The following is a 19,606-nucleotide window of genomic DNA, read 5'->3' as shown; positions in this document are numbered from 1 at the left end:
TTCCTCTATCCATCCCAATCCCCAACCTGCAGTCTTCAATAAGAACTTTCATTCTCTTAAAACAAATCTTGCACCCAAAGCTGCATGCACGTTGGGTTTAACCCCTTGAGTGGCACGCCCGGAAATTTTCCGGGATGAGCTCCACTGCTCATAGCGACATAGCTCGGAAGATTTCCGGGCTATGTATCACTATGGGAGCTGCAGAGCACAATGCCACAAGCTGTGACAGTGTGCTCTGCCTGCACAGACCCACAGAGAACAAAGCAAGGGCTTTGAAAAACCAGCAGAAGATATTGCCGATATGCCGGCAATCTCCTGCTTTGTTTACAGGTTGCCATAGAGACCATCGGCTTGTCAGAAGCAAGCCGATGGTCTCTGTGGCAGGGAGAGCTTGGTGCTTGGCTGTGAGAGGACAGCTAGGTACCAGCTCTTACAGCAGAGATCAGAGAAAACCTCAGATCTCTGCTGTGTTAACCCTTTACATGCTGCAGTCTATGTGACTGCAGCATGTAAAGGGCTGTCACTGCAGCATGTAAAGAGCTGTCACCATCGGACCCCTGGAATGTGATCAGGGGGTCCTGATGGGTCCCTGTGGAAGTCCCCTAAAGGGACAAAAAAAAAAAAAAGTAAAAAAAAAAAGTAAAAAAATTATTTAAAAAATTATAAAAACACTTGTCTCCCTTTACTTTGTAAAAAATCAAAAATACAATCACACATGTGGTATCCGTGCGTCGTAATGACCCAGAGAAGGAAGTTAATACATTATTTAACCCCTTAATGACATGGCCCCTTTTTTCTTTTTTCCCCATTTCTTTTTTTCCTCCCCCCTGTTTAAAAAAATCGCAACTTGTCCCGCAAAAAACAAGCCCTCATATGGCCATGTCAATGGAAAAATGAAAAAGTTATGGCTCTTGAGACGCAACTGCAAAATTAGTTGAAATTCAATGATTAGACCATTTTAAAAAACCTGCCCTGGTGGGCACGACAGGGTGGTAGGAAACCCGCCACTCAAGGGGTTAATGATCCTTTCTGACGTCCATTTATTAGCACGGACTTCCCGAAGCTGATAAAACTTGACGTAACATTGCAAACAGTTAAACAAGTGTCCGTCCCCTGGGAGGGAAGGAGGAGGAGGGAAGGAGGCGCCATTCTTCTATATTCTTAACCCTTGTTCTTTCATAGGGAGGCACAGAAAGTGCTGAAGACAGTGAGGGGACAGTTCTGCAGTGACCTACATGCTGGTGCCATTGTATGGACAGGAATGTAAATGAGCTGCACAGGAGGACATTGTAGAAGGTCACAGACCAGAGCGGCAGAGAAGGCTACAGAATCTAATGCTTTTTTCCCCAACAGATCGCAGTAGGAAAAAAATGGATTCTCAATCAGAATGGCAACGGAAAGACTGGGTTAAAGTCCGCGGAGTCCCAATGATCTGCTCTTGTTCTTCAAACTGGGAGAGGATTGATAATTTCCAGGCAAGAGAAGAGGATATTATCATTGCCACCTACCCCAAATCAGGTCAGATAGGAAGGAGTTCCTTAACCTGCAGAGATGAGTAACAATTAGTGGGCATCTTAGTTGATTCATTGAATTGATTGTATCATCAAGGTACAACATGGATGAGTGAGATTGTGGATGTTATCCTAAATGACGGAGATACAGAAAAGAGCAAGCGAGATGCCATCTTCAATAAGATCCCGATGCTGGAGTTTTGGGTGCCTGGTGTGGTGCCCCCAGGTAAATTAAAAATGACCTTCATTCTTGTCAATTATATTGTGACTCACAGTTAAGGTGTAATGTTAGTTACTATTAAAAGAATATTCCAATAAAAAGCATTTAATATCTATCGACTGGAAAGGTAATGTTAGCTTGGGGAGGTCTGACCATTGTATCTGCAGGTCTGTATGTATAAGTGAGTAACAAATATAATGCTGCCCACTACATACAAGACTATAACTACTACAACACCACCTTCTATCTACAAGAATATATCTACTATAATACTGCCCCCTATGTACAAGAATGTATCTACTATAATACTGCCTGCTATGTACAAGAATATAACTACTATAATACTGCCTCCTGTGTACAAGAATTTAACTACTATAATACTGCCCCCTATGTACAAGAATATAACTACTATAATACTGCCCCCTATGTACAAGAATATAACTACTATAATACTGCCTCCTATCTACAAGAATATAACTACTATTATACTTCCCCTATGTACAAGAATATTACTACTGTAATACTGCTTCCTATGTTCAAGAATATAACTACTATAATACTGCCTACTATGTACAAGAATATAACTTCTATATAACTGCTCCCTATGTACAAGAATATAACTACTATAATACTGCTCCCTATGTACAAGAATATAACTACTATAATACTGCTCCTATGTATAAGAATATAACTACTATAATACTGCCTCCTATGTACAAGAATATAACTACTATAATACTGCCCCCTATGTACAAGAATATAACTACTATAATTCTGCCGCTACGTACAGGAATATAACTACTATAATGCTGGCCCCTATGTACAAGAATATAACTACTATAATACTGCCCCCTATGTACAAGAATATAACTACTATAATACTGCCCCCTATGTACAAGAATATAACTACTATAATACTGCTCCTATGTACAAGAATATAACTACTATAATACTGCTCCTATGTACAAGAATATAACTACTATAATACTGCCCCCTATGTACAAGAATATAACTATTATAATACTGCCCCCTATGTAAAAGAATATAACTACTATAATACTGCCCCCTATATACAAGAATATAACTACTATAATACTGCCCCTATGTACAAGAATATAACTACTATAATACTGCCCCCTATGTACAAGAATATAACTACTGTAATACTGCTCCTATGTACAAGAATATAACTATTATAATACTGCCCTTATGTACAAGAATATAACTACTATAATACTGCTCCCATGTACAAGAATATAACTACTATAATACTGCCTCTCATGTACAAGAATATAACTGCTATAATACTGCCTCCTAAGTACAAGAATATAACTACTATAATACTGCCCCCTATGTACAAGAATATAACTACTATAATAGTGCTCCTATGTACAAGAATATAACTACTATAATACTGCCCTCTATGTAGAAGAATATATCTACTATAATACTGCCCCCTATGTACAAGAATATAACTACTATAATACTGCCCCCTATGTACAAGAATATAACTACTATAATACTGCCCCTATGTACAAGAATATAACTACTATAATACTGCCCCCTATGTACAAGAATATATCTACTATAATACTGCCCCCTATGTACAAGAATATAACTACTATAATACTGCTCCCTATGTACAAGAATATAACTACTATAATACTGCCCACTATGTAGAAGAATATATCTACTGTAATACTGCTCCTATGTACAAGACTATAATTACTATAATACTGCCCCCTATGTGCAAGAATATATTTACTATAATACTGCCTCCTATGTACAAGAATATAACTAGTATAATACTGCCCTCTATGTAGAAGAATATAACTACTATAATACTTCCCCTATGTACAAGAATATGACTACTATAATACTGCCTCCTATGTACAAGAATATAACTACTATAATACTGCCTCCTATGTACAAGAATATAACTACTATAATACTGCCTCCTATGTACAAGAATATAACTACTATAATACTGCCTCCTATGTACAAAAATATAACTACTATAATACTGTCCCCTATGTACAGGAATATAACTACTATAATACTGCCCCCCCTATGTACTAGAATATAACTACTATAATACTGCCTCCCATGTACAAGAATATAACTACTATAATACTGCCCCCTATGTACAAGAATATAACTACTATAATACTGGCCCCTATGTACAAGAATATAACTACTATAATACTGCCTCCTATGTACAAGAATATAACTACTATAATACTGCTCCCTATGTACAAGAATATAACTTCTATAATACTGCCCCTATGTACAAGAATATAACTACTATAATACTGCCCCTATGTACAAGAATATAACTACTATAATACTGCCTCCTATGTACAAGAATATAACTACTATAATACTGCCTCCTATGTACAAGAATATAACTACAATAATACTGCCCCTATGTACAAGAATATAACTACTATAATACTGCTCCCTATATACAAGAATATAACTACTATAATACTGCCTCCTATGTACAAGAATATAACTACTATAATACTGCCCCCTATGTACAAGGATATAACTACTATAATACTGCCCCCTATGTACAAGAATACAACTACTATAATACTGCCCCCTATGTACAAGGATACAACTACTATAATACTGCCTACTGTATACAAGAATATAACTACTATAATACTGCCCCCTATGTACAAGAATATAACTACTATAATACTGCCTCCTATCTACAAGAATATAACTACTATTATACTTCCCCTATGTACAAGAATATTACTACTGTAATACTGCTTCCTATGTTCAAGAATATAACTACTATAATACTGCCTACTATGTACAAGAATATAACTTCTATATAACTGCTCCTATGTACAAGAATATAACTACTATAATACTGCTCCCTATGTACAAGAATATAACTACTATAATACTGCTCCTATGTACAAGAATATAACTACTATAATACTGCCTCCTATGTACAAGCATATAACTACTATAATACTGCCCCCTATGTACAAGAATATAACTACTATAATTCTGCCGCAACGTACAGGAATATAACTACTATAATACTGCCCCTTTGTACAAGAATATAACTACTATAATACTGCCGCTATGTACAGGAATATAACTACTATAATGCTGGCCCCTATGTACAAGAATATAACTACTATAATACTGCCCCCTATGTACAAGAATATAACTACTATAATACTGCCCCCTATGTACAAGAATATAACTACTATAATACTGCTCCTATGTACAAGAATATAACTACTATAATACTGCTCCTATGTACAAGAATATAACTACTATAATACTGCCCCCTATGTACAAGAATATAACTACTATAATACTGCCCCCTATGTACAAGAATATAACTATTATAATACTGCCCCCTATGTAAAAGAATATAACTACTATAATACTGCTCCCTATATACAAGAATATAACTACTATAATACTGCCCCTATGTACAAGAATATAACTACTATAATACTGCCCCCTATGTACAAGAATATAACTACTGTAATACTGCTCCTATGTACAAGAATATAACTATTATAATACTGCCCTTATGTACAAGAATATAACTACTATAATACTGCTCCCATGTACAAGAATATAACTACTATAATACTGCCTCTCATGTACAAGAATATAACTGCTATAATACTGCCTCCTAAGTACAAGAATATAACTACTATAATACTGCCCCCTATGTACAAGAATATAACTACTATAATAGTGCTCCTATGTACAAGAATATAACTACTATAATACTGCCCACTATGTAGAAGAATATATCTACTGTAATACTGCTCCTATGTACAAGACTATAATTACTATAATACTGCCCCCTATGTGCAAGAATATATTTACTATAATACTGCCTCCTATGTACAAGAATATAACTAGTATAATACTGCCCTCTATGAAGAAGAATATAACTACTATAATACTGGCCCCTATGTACAAGAATATAACTACTATAATACTGCCTCCTATGTACAAGAATATAACTACTATAATACTGCTCCCTATGTACAAGAATATAACTTCTATAATACTGCCCCTATGTACAAGAATATAACTACTATAATACTGCCTCCTATGTACAAGAATATAACTACTATAATACTGCCCCTATGTGCAAGAATATAACTACTATAATACTGCTCCCTATATACAAGAATATAACTACTATAATACTGCCTCCTATGTACAAGAATATAACTATTATAATACTGCCCCCTATGTACAAGGATATAACTACTATAATACTGCCCCCTATGTACAAGAATACAACTACTATAATACTGCCCCCTATGTACAAGGATACAACTACTATAATACTGCCTACTGTATACAAGAATATAACTACTATAATACTGCCCCCTATGTACAAGAATATAACTACTATAATACTGCTCCTATGTACAAGAATATAACTACTATAATACTGCCCCCTATGTACAAGAATATATCTATTATAATACTGCCCCCTATGTAAAAGAATATAACTACTATAATACTGCTCCCTATATACAAGAATATAACTACTATAATACTGCCCCTATGTACAAGAATATAACTACTATAATACTGCCCCCTATGTACAAGAATATAACTACTGTAATACTGCTCCTATGTACAAGAATATAACTATTATAATACTGCCCTTATGTACAAGAATATAACTACTATAATACTGCTCCTATGTACAAAGATATAACTACTATAATACTGCCTCTCATGTACAAGAATATAACTGCTATAATACTGCCTCCTAAGTACAAGAATATAACTACTATAATACTGCCCCCTATGTACAAGAATATAACTACTATAATAGTGCTCCTATGTACAAGAATATAACTACTATAATACTGCCCTCTATGTAGAAGAATATATCTACTATAATACTGCCCCTTATGTACAAGAATATAACTACTATAATACTGCCCCCTATGTACAAGAATATAACTACTATAATACTGCCCCTATGTACAAGAATATAACTACTATAATACTGCCCCCTATGTACAAGAATATATCTACTATAATACTGCCCCCTATGTACAAGAATATAACTACTATAATACTGCTCCCTATGTACAAGAATATAACTACTATAATACTGCCCACTATGTAGAAGAATATATCTACTGTAATACTGCTCCTATGTACAAGACTATAATTACTATAATACTGCCCCCTATGTGCAAGAATATATTTACTATAATACTGCCTCCTATGTACAAGAATATAACTACTATAATACTGCCTCCCATGTACAAGAATATAACTGCTATAATACTGCCTCCTATGTACAAGAATATAACTACTATAATACTGCCTCCTATGTACAAAAATATAACTACTATAATACTGTCCCCTATGTACAGGAATATAACTACTATAATACTGCCCCCCCTATGTACTAGAATATAACTACTATAATACTGCCTTCCATGTACAAGAATATAACTACTATAATACTGCCCCCTATGTACAAGAATATAACTACTATAATATTGCCCTCTATGTACAAGAATATAACTACTATAATACTGCTTCCTATGTACAAGAATATAACTACTATAATACTGCCCCCTATATACAAGAATATAACTACTATAATACTGCCCTGTATGTACAAGAATATAACTACTATAATACTGCCCCCTATGTACAAGAATATAACTACTATAATATTGCCCTCTATGTACAAGAATATAACTACTATAATACTGCTTCCTATGTACAAGAATATAACTACTATAATACTGCCCCCTATATACAAGAATATAACTACTATAATACTGCCCTGTATGTACAAGAATATAACTACTATAATACTGCCTCCTATGTACAAGAATATAACTACTATAATACTGCTCCCTATATACAAGAATATAACTACTATAATACTGCCCCCTATGTACAAGAATATAACTACTATAATACTGCCCTCTATGTAGAAGAACATATCTACTATAATACTGCTCCTATGTACAAGAATGTAATGTGTGAAGGCGTTTAGTTATAGAGGATTTACATCAGATTTTTGCTTCGTGTGAGCAGAGTTGTCAGCAAGGAGTTCCCTGATATTCACGAGGCGCATGTCTGTCACCACCTTATGCTGCCGGTTTCCCTTTCAGCCCCCCTGTCCAGCGATATTCCTTCTCTGGGAACGAGGGGGGGCAGGGCGCTGCCAGGTCTCAGCGGTGAGCCTATCTGACAGATAGGCTCCTGGTGGAGAATCACAGCAAACCGCGGCTGCGCTTTCCATAGCAATGCTAGCTTCACACAGCGTGATCCACCGGCGATTTATCACTGGTGGATTCCCACCCGCAGACATGCAGCCTAACATAAAGTAACTGTTGCTTCTTTCTCTTCTAGGTTGTCAGGTCTTAGACTCTCTTCCTTCTCCCAGGGTCGTCAAAACCCATTTACCAGTCTCTCTTTTTCCCAAGGCATTCTGGGAAAAGAATTGTAAGGTACTGGATACCGTTCTGTATCCTCTCCTGTATAATGAGGCCTACACTGATCTTTGTCCGTTGCGTTGTTTTATCAGATTATCTACGTAGCGAGGAATCCTAAAGACGTGGCCGTGTCTTTTTACCACTTTGATAAGATGAACCAACTACATCCGGAGCCGGGCCCCTGGGAGGGATACGTGGACAAGTTCATCCAAGGCAACAGTAAGACCTCACAGGGGACACTAACTCATTTCTTTGATTCTTCCATTTCTTGGTCATTGACCTGTTTTCTGTTTCTCCTAGTGGGATTTGGGTCTTGGGGTACTCATGTCAAAGAGTTCTGGGCCCTAAAACAAGAAAGAAACATCCTTTATATGTTCTATGAAGATATGTTGGAGGTAAGTCTTCTCCACCTCTAGAAGGCTTCGGTGGGGAGACAATAGTACCATACTGGGACATCTTTAACAAGGTCCCGATGTTGGAATTTTGGGGTGCCTGGTGTGGTGTCTCCAGTCAAACTCTCAGCAGTTCTCCGACCCTGTGGGCTGTATGTTGTTTTTCTACATGAGGAATCTCTACATCCCAATTGACTTAATCGTCTGAAATAAACATCCATCCGTCTCTTTCATTAATAGGACCCAAAGCGTGAAATTCGGAAAGTAATGAGGTTTCTGGGAAAGGATCTCTCGGATGATGTCCTGGAGAAGACATGTCTACATACCTCCTTCAAGGCTATGAAGGAGAACCCAGTAACAAACTACACAGCCATCGACTCTTCCATTATGAACCAGTCGGTCTCTCCGTTTATGAGGAAAGGTAAACACTGCCACCTGGTGGCCATAAGAACTGTAGCATTTCTGTTTAGTGCAGTTGTGATTACACTGCTTGTTAAAACCAATCCCTCCCCTAGAAGTTGTTGGATGGGTGAAACTTTCTCTATGTGATTGTAACATTGATATAAGTGATTACACATCAGAGCAAAAGGAGCATTTATTGCGGAAATCTAACCCCTTAAAGGGAGGCTCTAGTACCCTGTTGTACCACCCCTAGCTTGGATACAAGATGTGATACAGGTGGGCATGGAGGCTCTAGTACCCTGTTGTACCGCCTCTAGCTTGGATGCAAGATGTGATACAGGTGGGCATGGAGGCTCTAGTACCCTGTTGTACCGCCTCTAGCTTGGATACAAGATGTGATACAGGTGGGCATGGAGGCTCTAGTACCCTGTTATACCGCCTCTAGCTTGGATGCAAGATGTGATACGGGCATGGAGGCTCTAGTACCCTGTTGTACCGCCTCTAGCTTGGATACAAGATGTGATACAGGCTGGCATGAAGGCTCTAGTACCCTGTTGTACCGCCTCTAGCTTGGATACAAGTTTTGATACAGTCAGCATGGAGGCTCTAGTACCCTGTTGTACCGCTTCTAGCTTGGATTCAAGATTTGATACGGGAGGGCATAGAGGTTCTCGTACCCTGTTGTAGCGCCCCTAGCGTGCATACAAGATGTGATACAGATGGGCATGGAGGCTCTAGTACCCTGTTGTACCGCTTCTAGCTTGGATTCAAGATGTGATATGCATGGGCATGGAGGCTTTAGTACCTTTTGGCCAAATGTCCTTCAGCCAAGTGCTGGTAAATGGTTCCCAGACACAGGGGCCAGTATTGATCATGCCACCTGTCTCTGGATGGCAGACAATCAAACAGTTGGAGCTGCTGGTGCTTGTCGGACGATCAGATGATCCTGTCTACTGGTGGTCTGTAGGGGGCATCCTGAGCCTGGTCACCTTGCGTGCCCCCATCCACTGGTCCCAACACCCCCTAACAGTCTGGTTAGACGCTCCTCTCTACTGGTGATCTGTAGGGGGCGTCCTGAGCCCGGTCACCTTGTGTGCCCTCACCCATCCACTGGTCCCAACACCTCCTAACAGTCTGGTCAGACGGTCCTCTCTAGTGGTGGTCTGTAGGGGGCGTCCTGAGCCTGGTCACCTTGTATGCCCTCACACATCCACTGGTCCAAACACCCCCTAACAGTCTGGTCAGACGCTCCTCTCTACTGGTGGTCTGTAGGGGGCGTCCTGAGCCTGGTCACCTTGTATGCCCTCACACATCCACTGGTCCCAACACCTCCTAACAGTCTGGTCAGACGCTCCTCTCTACTGGTGATCTTCAGGAGACGGCCTGAGCCCGGTCACCTTGTTTGCCCCATCTACTGTTCTGACAGCTGATAGGAAAGTACCAATTTAATAAGAAGTAGGGGGGGGAACAAAATGAGGTTATTTTCAAGAGACAGTTTTAGGAACCAATGTGACTGTTAGTGGTCTGACAATGCTAACCTGCATGGACATCAATAGAAAATGGCCTGAAAAGTCAAACCCAGTTGCAAGTTATAGGCGCTCGAGCTAGTAGGCCTTCATATAGAGCATATACTGTGCAGATATATAATTTTAAACGGCCATATGTCTCAATTAATGTGCTAATTACACGTGAGTGCAGTCTTTTGTGGTTGTTTGTGGTACTGCAGTTGATTCTTTGCATCCAACCAAATAATATTTAGTCATTGAACATATCATACTTTTGCTAGTATAGTGTAATTGGATACCTGAGCAAGAGTCAGAAATAATATTTATTTCCATATGTTAATACTTAGTGGGGCTTCTTTGGCCCTAATGGCATTGAATACTCTCTTTGGCATATATTCTACTAATGTCTGATACACTTCAGCTGTTATTTCCCTAAAATCATCCTGCAAATGCCTGGCAAGTTCTCTCATAGAAGATGAATCAGCCTGTCTACAATGGTGTAAGGAGCGTCGCCATTGGACAGTGTGGCAATACTGTGAAAATGGTCGGCCACACTTCCAACAAGACAACGCTCCTGGTCACAAATTGAACACTGTTCTACAATGCTTTGAGGCTATGGATGTTCCATGATTGGGCTGGCTGTACAGAGTCCCAACCTGAACCTACTGAACATCTTATGGACGAACTGGAGCACCAAGTCAGGAAATGTGAACAGCGGCCATATTCTTCGAGAGAACATGTCAGATGTTTGCAGGATGAATGGAGGGAAAAACCAGCTGAAGTATATTGGATGTTAGTAGAAAGTATGCCAGGGAGAGTTTCTGATGTCATTAGGGCCAAAGGAGCCCCACTAAGTATTAACATGTGGAAATAAATACTACTTTTCACTCTTGTTCGGATGTCCAATCCCTTTAAGTAGGTTATTATACCTGTGAGTGTTACGAGCCATACGAGGTTCACTATATATTACACTGCAAAATCCATGGAAAAATCTGCATTTGGCACACGTGGATTTTACAGTAGATTCTCTGTAGAATCTGCGGTCGACTTTTCCTGCAAATGTCCAAACGGACTTGTATCTGGGACCCTGAGATAAGTGCTTTCTCTCTCCTTTCCCAGGAATCTGCGGAGATTGGAAAAATCACTTCACTGTGGCTCAGAATGAGAGATTTGATGAGTACTATCAGAAAGAAATGTCCGGCACCGACCTGTCCTTCCGCTTCTAGGTCTGAAGTGACTGACTGCGCACACTCCGTAAACAGCGCACATAACCCGCCACTGGCAACATCCTTGTCTGTGGTCGGAGAATCCTGTGGACATTCCACCATAAAATGAGAACAAGCAAGAACCCTAAACACAAGGAGAGGAGGAGACTTATAACAAAATACACCCCATACTAACCTGAGCGGCTCCACCTGCTGGAAGACAAGACAATGACCCCCATCATAGCCGCACATGGATGAGAGATGGATTACTATACAGCGACTACAATGGATATATAATCAATAGACTTGGTTGCTTAGATAACATCAGATCATCGGGTGGATATAGTATATCTTGACTTTAGTAAAGCATTTGACAAAGTATCTCATACTATACTTATTGAAAAAAATGACCAAATATGGGATTGACAAGGCAACTGTTAGCCTCATGCCCACGGCTGTGTCGGACTCCGCAGCAGAATATTGCAGTGGAGTCCGACACCCCCACTACCACCACCAGCACAGACCCCATACTCACCTCTCCAGATCCACCGTGCGATCTAGAAAAGCTTGCACAGTGGGCGGTGACTAACAGAATGGTATTTAACAAGGAGAAATGCAAAGTCCTACATCTGAGCAAGAAAATGAAGAAAGCACATACAGAATGGGAGGAATTGGGCTTAGCAGCTGCACATGTGAAAAAGACTTGGGTATACTAATAGATCATAGACTGAACATGAGTCAACAATGTGATGCAGCAGCCAAAAAGGCAAACACAATTCTGGGATGTATTAAGAGAAGCATAGAGTCTAGATCAGGTGAGGTCATTATCCCTCTCTACTCTTCCTTGGGCTACCTACACACAATGGCATGAAAAACGCAAGTTGGCAAGTGCAATATTGGGCTGAGTTTCTCGGTCTGATATCGCGCACGTCTGTGTGAATGTAAGCTAACAGTCAAGTGTAGGTTGGAAAAACCCTTCTGAAAATGTCACTTTTTTATTGTAGATTTTGAATTTGTCTCATATAAATAAATTTGACGAGAACTCAGTCACCTTACGTGCATTTTTAACCCCTTAGTGAACTAATTTTAGCCTTAGGAGCCAGTAAATAGTTTCCCCATTTGTGTTCCATCACTCCTAACGTTTTTACTTCTTCGTCAATGTAGCTGTGTGACACCTTGTATTTTGCGGGACGAGTCCTCTACTGGGGGATAGCTACATAATAAATGACCGTAGATGCCCTTTAGCTTGATTCTACGGGTCAGTACAACTATGAAAACACCAAATTTATAATACTTTTCTTATGTTTTACCACTTCTGCACAATATAAAACTTACTTTTAACAAAAAGACTTTTTCTGTGTCCCCACATTCCAGGACTGGCTTCACACGAGCGATATAATCACTTTTAGACGCACAAACATGAACCCCATTGAGATGCTATGCGGGAAGCAAATCGCGGCATGTTCTATCCGGCTGTGTGCCAGTTGTAGTATCGCGAAAGCAATGGGAGAACTCCACAATCCTCTGGCACAGCTGTGACAGCCGTGGCGGGGGATTCCCTTCATCCCCGCAATGATGCGGGGCCGTTTTCATATGAAATCGCCTTGCATCTATGGGGCTTTCACATGGATGGTGAGTGCGGTATAGGGACGGGATTCACTGCCCCATATTACACTCTCCCATGTTAAAGTAGCCCAACAGTGATAGAACTGAAGTTACAACCACTTAAAGTGGAACAAGCTCTGTTTGTCCAAAACTATAATGTCCTATTGCTGCGGTACGAACAGAAATGGTCCTTTAGGAGTTAAGATCTAGATTTTACATTGGATTGTATGTAGCTCACTTCATACGCCTCATACCTGTCCTAATAACTGTGGATAAGACACACAGGTATGTGCAAGAAAGAAACATTCAGTTAAAAAAAAAAACTACAGTACCACAAATAACCACTAGAGGGCATATATGTGCAATTATTGGAATGTGTCATCAACTATAAGCACCATAAACTAAATTCTGGAGCTAATAGTTTAGGTGATGGGGAGCCTCTTTTCAGACTCCGTTCCTGTGGTGTTCCCCGGCACAGTCAGCACGACTCTTTCCAGAAGGGAGTGCACGCACCTTCCCATTCATCTCTATGGGAGCTGCACACACAGCTTCTGAGAAGGGTCAGGCTTGCTGTTTGTCCTATGAAAAGAACTCCCCCCTCCCGACTACACATCACCTACGGTAGACTTTAAGCACCATAACTTAGTTAATAGTACTTAGAATTGGTGACAGGTTCCCTTTAATTACTACACAGCCAAGTTATATATCTGCACAGTATACGCTGTATATTAACCCTTTCCAATCCAATCTCCCTGCCGCCCGCACACTCCCCAGCTCTTATATATTTTGGGTGTGAAAGCGTGTTGTGGGTTCTTTAGAATTACTCAACAGGAATACATAAAAAATTAACTCAAATGATGACTTTATTAGCAAATGTTTGAAAATTAGTCGTGAGTTATGAGAGATCACTTGTTATGATGCTGTAAATATATTTATAGTATAAGGCTACTCATTTCTAATTTCTCTCATTCAGCCTCTGTAATACAGTGCCATACGGAGGCGTGCTATAACGGCATACAATGTGTATAGCACACAGTTCTACACTATGCAGAAGAGAGCTACAATGTTGCAGCTCTCCTCCCGCATAGTGTAATATACAGGAGAGCTACAATGTTGCAGCTCTCCTCCCGCATAGTGTAATATACAGGAGAGCTACAATGTTGCAGCTCTCCTCCCGCATAGTGTAATATACAGGAGAGCTACAATGTTGCAGCTCTCCTCCCGCATAGTGTAATATACAGGAGAGCTACAATGTTGCAGCTCTCCTCCCGCATAGTGTAATATACAGGAGAGCTACAATGTTGCAGCTCTCCTCCCGCATAGTGTAATATACAGGAGAGCTACAATGTTACAGCTCTCCTCCCGCATAGTGTAATACACAGAGGAGAACTCCGACATTGCAGCTCTCTTCTGCATAGTGCTATAAACGTGTATTGGACCTCCCCCACATGGGAGCTATGCAGGGAAGTCCCAATGTCAGATGAGATCCAACACTGGATTGGAAAGGGTTAAGGACTACTAGCTAGTACATCTAGAACTTTGCAACTGGTTTGGACTTTTTGGCCATTTGCTATTGATGTGTGTGCAGGTCAGGCCGGGTTATTAACAGAGCAGAGAAACAGCTGACTAAGGCCTCATGTCCACGGGGAAAATCAGGCCCACTGCGGATTCTCCATGTAGAATCCGTAGCGGGTCCCTCCTGCCCTGCGGACATGAGGCAGTAAAATCAGAATAAGCTCACCTGCAGCGGTCCGTGCGTGTCTTCCCTTCTTCGTGGCCAGATCTTCTTTCTTCAGCCCGGCAGATGTGCTCGGCACGCCGGCTGCGTGCCGCGTGCTTGCGCTGGGCACATCCACTGGGGCGAAGAAAGAAGATCCTGCTGCGAAGGAAGGAAGACCTGCATCGCCCGGAGCAGGTGAGTTTAATTCAGGCGCAGGTCTCCTGCGGATCCGGACGGCTTCCATAGGCTTCAATAGAAGCCTGCGGGAGCCGTCCCCGCGGGAGATCCGCACCTAAATGGAGAATGTCACGTTTTTTTCATGCTACAGAAATTTTCTAAATCCCTTTTATTGACCATTCGCGGGTATTTATCTACCTGCGGGTGTCCAATGCATCCCTATGGGGCGCGGATCTGCATGCGGGTGATCCGCTGCGGATTTAAAATCTTCTTTTCCCCGTGGACATGAGGCCTAAGGGGGCTTTCTGTTGCCCGGTTCCGTTTTTGGAACATGGAAATTGAAGTAAATGGATGTTTTTTCCCCATTGATTTCGATGAGTTTTCGCTCCGGTTGCATTTGGTTTCCATTCCGTAAACTGCAGATCGCAGCAGAAGGCGGGAATTGTTCAGTTTAAAAAAGGAAACCAAACGGAACAGAAGCGAAAACTTTTGTTAAAAGCCCATTGAAATCAATAGGAAAAAATAATCCATTTATCTTCGTTTTACTTCAGTTACTATGTTGTAAAAACAGACCAGAGCAACAGAAAACCCAGCGCAGGCGTGAATGGGGCCTGACTGAGGCAAACTGAAGCTAAGGTGGGGGTCATACAACGTTTTTAAGGCACTGTGTGATTCCCTTTGGAGGTTCCATCACATCTACGGGAAACAGCACTGCCGGGGGGTAGGGGGGCACTGAAGGGAAACAAGGGTATCCTTCTCCAGTATTGTGAAATGGGCTTCATTTTGGTGTGTTTTACAAGGTTTCAATTACACCTGGATTCATCGATGAAGACAACCCGGAGCAGTACCGATGGCGCCCCCTGTCTCTGGATGGCAGACAATAAAACAGTTGGAGCTGCTGATGCTTGTTGGACAATCAGATGCTCCTCTTTACTAGTGGTCTGTAGGGGGCGTCCTGAGCCGGGTCACCTTGTGTGCCCCCATCCTCTGGTCCCAACACCCCCTAACAGTCTGGTCAGACGCTCCTCTCTACTGGTGGTCTGTAGGGGGCGTCCTGAGCCCGGTCACCTTGTGTGCCCCCATCCTCTGGTCCCAACACCTCCTAACAGTCTGGTCAGACGCTCCTCTCTACTGGTGGTCTGTAGGGGGCGTCCTAAGCCCGCTCACCTTGTGTGCCCTCACACATCCACTGGTCCCAATATCCCCTAACAGTCTGGTCAGACGCTCCTCTACTGGTGGTCTGTAGGGGGCGTCCTGAGCCCGGTCACCTTGTGTGCCCTCACATATCCACTGATCCCAACACCCCCTAACAGTCTGGTCAGACGCTCCTCTCTACTGGTGGTCTGGAGGGGGTCCTGAGCCCGGTCACCGTGTGTGCCCCCATTCTCTGGACCCAACACCTCCTAACAGTCTGGTCAGACGCTCCTCTCTACTGGTGGTCTGTAGGGGGCATCCCGAGCCCGGTCACCTTGTGTGTCCTCACATATCCACTGGTCCCAACGCCTCCTAAAAGTCTGGTCAGATGCTCCTCTCTACTGATGATCTGTAGGGGGCGCCCTGAGCCCAGTCACCTTGTGTGCCCTCACATATCCACTGATCCCAACACCCCCTAACAGTCTGGTCAGACGCTCCTCTCTACTGGTGGTCTGGAGGGGGTCCTGAGCCCAGTCACCGTGTGTGCCCCCATCCTCTGGACCCAACACCTCCTAACAGTCTGGTCAGACGCTCCTCTCTACTGGTGGTCTGTAGGGGGCATCCCGAGCCCGGTCACCTTGTGTGTCCTCACATATCCACTGGTCCCAACGCCTCCTAAAAGTCTGGTCAGATGCTCCTCTCTACTGGTGGTCTGTAGGGGGCATCCTGAGCCCAGTCACCTTGTGTGTCCTCACATATCCACTGATCCCAACACCCCCTAACAGTCTGGTCAGACGCTCCTATCTAATGGTGGTCTGGAGGGCGTCCTGAGCCCGGTCACCTTGTGTGCCCTCACACATCCACTGGTCCCAACACCCCCTAACAGTCTGGTCAGATGCTCCTCTCTACTGATGATCTGTAGGGGGTGTCCTGAGCCCGGTCACCTTGTGTGTCCTCACACATCCACTGGTCCCAACACTTCCTAACAGTCTGGTCAGACGGTCCTCTCTACCGGTGGTCTGTAGGGGGTCCTGAGCCCGGTCACCTTGTGTGCCCTCACACATCCACTGGTCCCAACACCTCGTAACAGTCTGGTCAGACGCTCCTCTCTACTGGTGGTCTGTAGGGGGCGTCCTGAGCCCGGTCACCTTGTGTGTCCTCACACATCCACTGGTCCCAACACTTCCTAACAGTCTGGTCAGACGGTCCTCTCTACTGGTGGTCTGTAGGGGGTCCTGAGCCCGGTCACCTTGTGTGCCCTCACACATCCACTGGTCCCAACACCTGCTAACAGTCTGGTCAGATGTTCCTCTCTACTGGTGGTCTGGAGGGGTCCTGAGCCTGGTCACCTTGTGTGCCCTCACACATCCACTGGTCCTAACACCCCCTAACAGTCTGGTCAGACGCTCCTCTCTACTGGTGGTCTGTAGGGGGCGTCCTGAGCCCGGTCACTTTGTGTGCCCTCACACATCCACTGGTCCCAACATCCCCTAGCAGTCTGGTCAGACGTTCCTCTCTACTGGTGGTCTGGAGGGGGCATCCTGAGCCCGGTCACCTTGTGTGCCCTCATACATCCACTGGTCCCAACACCTCCTAACAGTCTGGTCAGACGCTCCTCTCTACTGGTGGTCTGTAGGGGACGTTCTGAGCCTGGTCACCTTGCGTGCCCTCACACATCCACTGGTCCCAACACCTCCAAACAGTCTGTTCAGACAGTCCTCTTTACTGGTGGTCTGTAGGGGGCGTCCTGAGCCCAGTTACCTTGTGTGCCCTCACACATCCACTGGTCCCAACACCTCCTAACAGTCTGGTCAGACGCTCCTCTCTACTGGTGGTCTGTAGGGGGCGTCCTGAGCCCGGTCACCTTGTGTGCCCCCATTCACTGGTCCCTACACCTTCTAACAGTCTGGTCAGACGCTCCTCTCTACTGGTGGTCTGTAGGGGGCGCTCTGAGCCTGGTCACCTTGTGTGCCCTCACACATCCACTAGTCCCAACACCTCCAGTCTGTTCAGACAGTCCTCTTTACTGGTGGTCTGTAGTGGGCGTCCGGAGCCCGGTTACCTTGTGTGCCCTCACACATCCACTGGTCCCAACACCTCCTAACTGTCTGGACAGACGCTCCTCTCTACTGGTGGTCTGGAGGGGTTCTGAGCCCGGTCACCTTGTGTGCCCTCACACATCCACTGGTCCAAACACCTCCTAACAGTCTGGTCAGATGCTCCTCTCTACTGGTGGTCTGGCGGGGTCCTGAGCCCGGTCACCTTGTGTGCCCTCACACATCCACTGGTCCTAACACCCCCTAACAGTCTGGTCAGATGCTCCTCTATACTGGTGGTCTGGAGGGGGCGTCCTGAGCCTGGTCACCTTGTGTGCCCTCACACATCCACTGGTCCCAACATCCCCTAGCAGTCTGGTCAGATGCTCCTCTCTACTGGTGGTCTGGAGGGGGCATCCTGAGCCCGGTCACCTTGTGTGCCCTCACACATCCACTGGTCCCAACACCTCCTAACAGTCTGGTCAGATGCTCCTCTCTACTGGTGGTCTGTAGGGGGCGCTCTGAGCCTGGTCACCTTGTGTGCCCTCACACATCCACTGGTCCCAACACCTCCAAACAGTCTGTTCAGACAGTCCTCTTTACTGGTGGTCTGTAGGGGGCGTCCTGAGCCCGGTCACCTTGTGTGCCCTCACACATCCACTGTTCCCAACACCTCCAAACAGTCTGTTCAGACAGTCCTCTTTACTGGTGGTCTGTAGGAGGGTCCTGAGCCTGATCACCTTGTGTGCCCCCCAGCCCCCAATAGTCTGGTCAGAACGGCCCGGTGGGCACAATTCATCGCTACGACCATCCAGTTTCTCACATCCCAATAATGCGCCCCCCTCTGGTAACAAGGTGAAATCTCTTCTCTGCATTGTAGAGGCATCTAGTGGTCAACAAGCTCTACAAGCGGGAGAAGAGGTCACTACACACAAGGAGCCTCTGAGAGCCTCTTATAGGCCAAGAGGGGAACCACTTGTAGGACCTCCGGTGACAAGACCGTCCATCTAATCACCACAACTCTCATCATTACAGATCTGCCTGAGATGGAGCCGCAGGACGGGTTATACGGCAGAGCGACAACGTCTTCTGGGGCTGGATATTTGGGTTTTTCTTACAGAGTATTTGGAGTATAGAATAATACTCCCCCTACAGTGCAGACAGTGCAGGTACGCGGTGTGGTGCTTAGTGGCTATAGCCGGCCTGGTTTCGCGGTTCTA

At 43.5% G+C, this 19,606-nt stretch overlaps 1 protein-coding gene across 1 annotated transcript; it reads left to right on the top strand.

The window, feature by feature from the left end:
- The first annotated feature begins 1,162 nt into the window (after positions 1-1,162).
- On the top strand, positions 1,163-12,760 carry LOC136577159 (sulfotransferase 1B1-like). The gene is made up of 8 exons (XM_066576936.1): positions 1,163-1,263; positions 1,354-1,518; positions 1,609-1,737; positions 8,128-8,225; positions 8,303-8,429; positions 8,511-8,605; positions 8,843-9,023; positions 11,629-12,760. The coding sequence occupies exons 1-8, from the start codon at positions 1,236-1,238 to the stop codon at positions 11,733-11,735; spliced, it is 930 nt and encodes a 309-aa protein (XP_066433033.1). The 5' UTR covers positions 1,163-1,235; the 3' UTR covers positions 11,736-12,760.
- The last annotated feature ends 6,846 nt before the right edge of the window (positions 12,761-19,606 follow it).

Source organism: Eleutherodactylus coqui, chromosome 8 (genome assembly GCF_035609145.1).
Source record: "Eleutherodactylus coqui strain aEleCoq1 chromosome 8, aEleCoq1.hap1, whole genome shotgun sequence".
Classification (NCBI taxonomy): Eukaryota; Metazoa; Chordata; class Amphibia; order Anura; family Eleutherodactylidae; genus Eleutherodactylus; species Eleutherodactylus coqui.
Note: the sequence above shows the minus strand (reverse complement) of the source record. Positions and strands in the feature narration are given on the sequence as shown.

Bases quoted from the DNA above. Each gene is read 5' to 3' on its own strand.
- LOC136577159 (XM_066576936.1), top strand. From the start codon at position 1,236: ATGCTGGTGCCATTGTATGGACAGGAAT. The intron at 1,519-1,608 runs GTCAGATAGGAA...TGTATCATCAAG, and splicing joins TGCCACCTACCCCAAATCAG to GTACAACATGGATGAGTGAG. The intron at 1,738-8,127 runs GTAAATTAAAAA...TTTCTCTTCTAG, and splicing joins GCCTGGTGTGGTGCCCCCAG to GTTGTCAGGTCTTAGACTCT.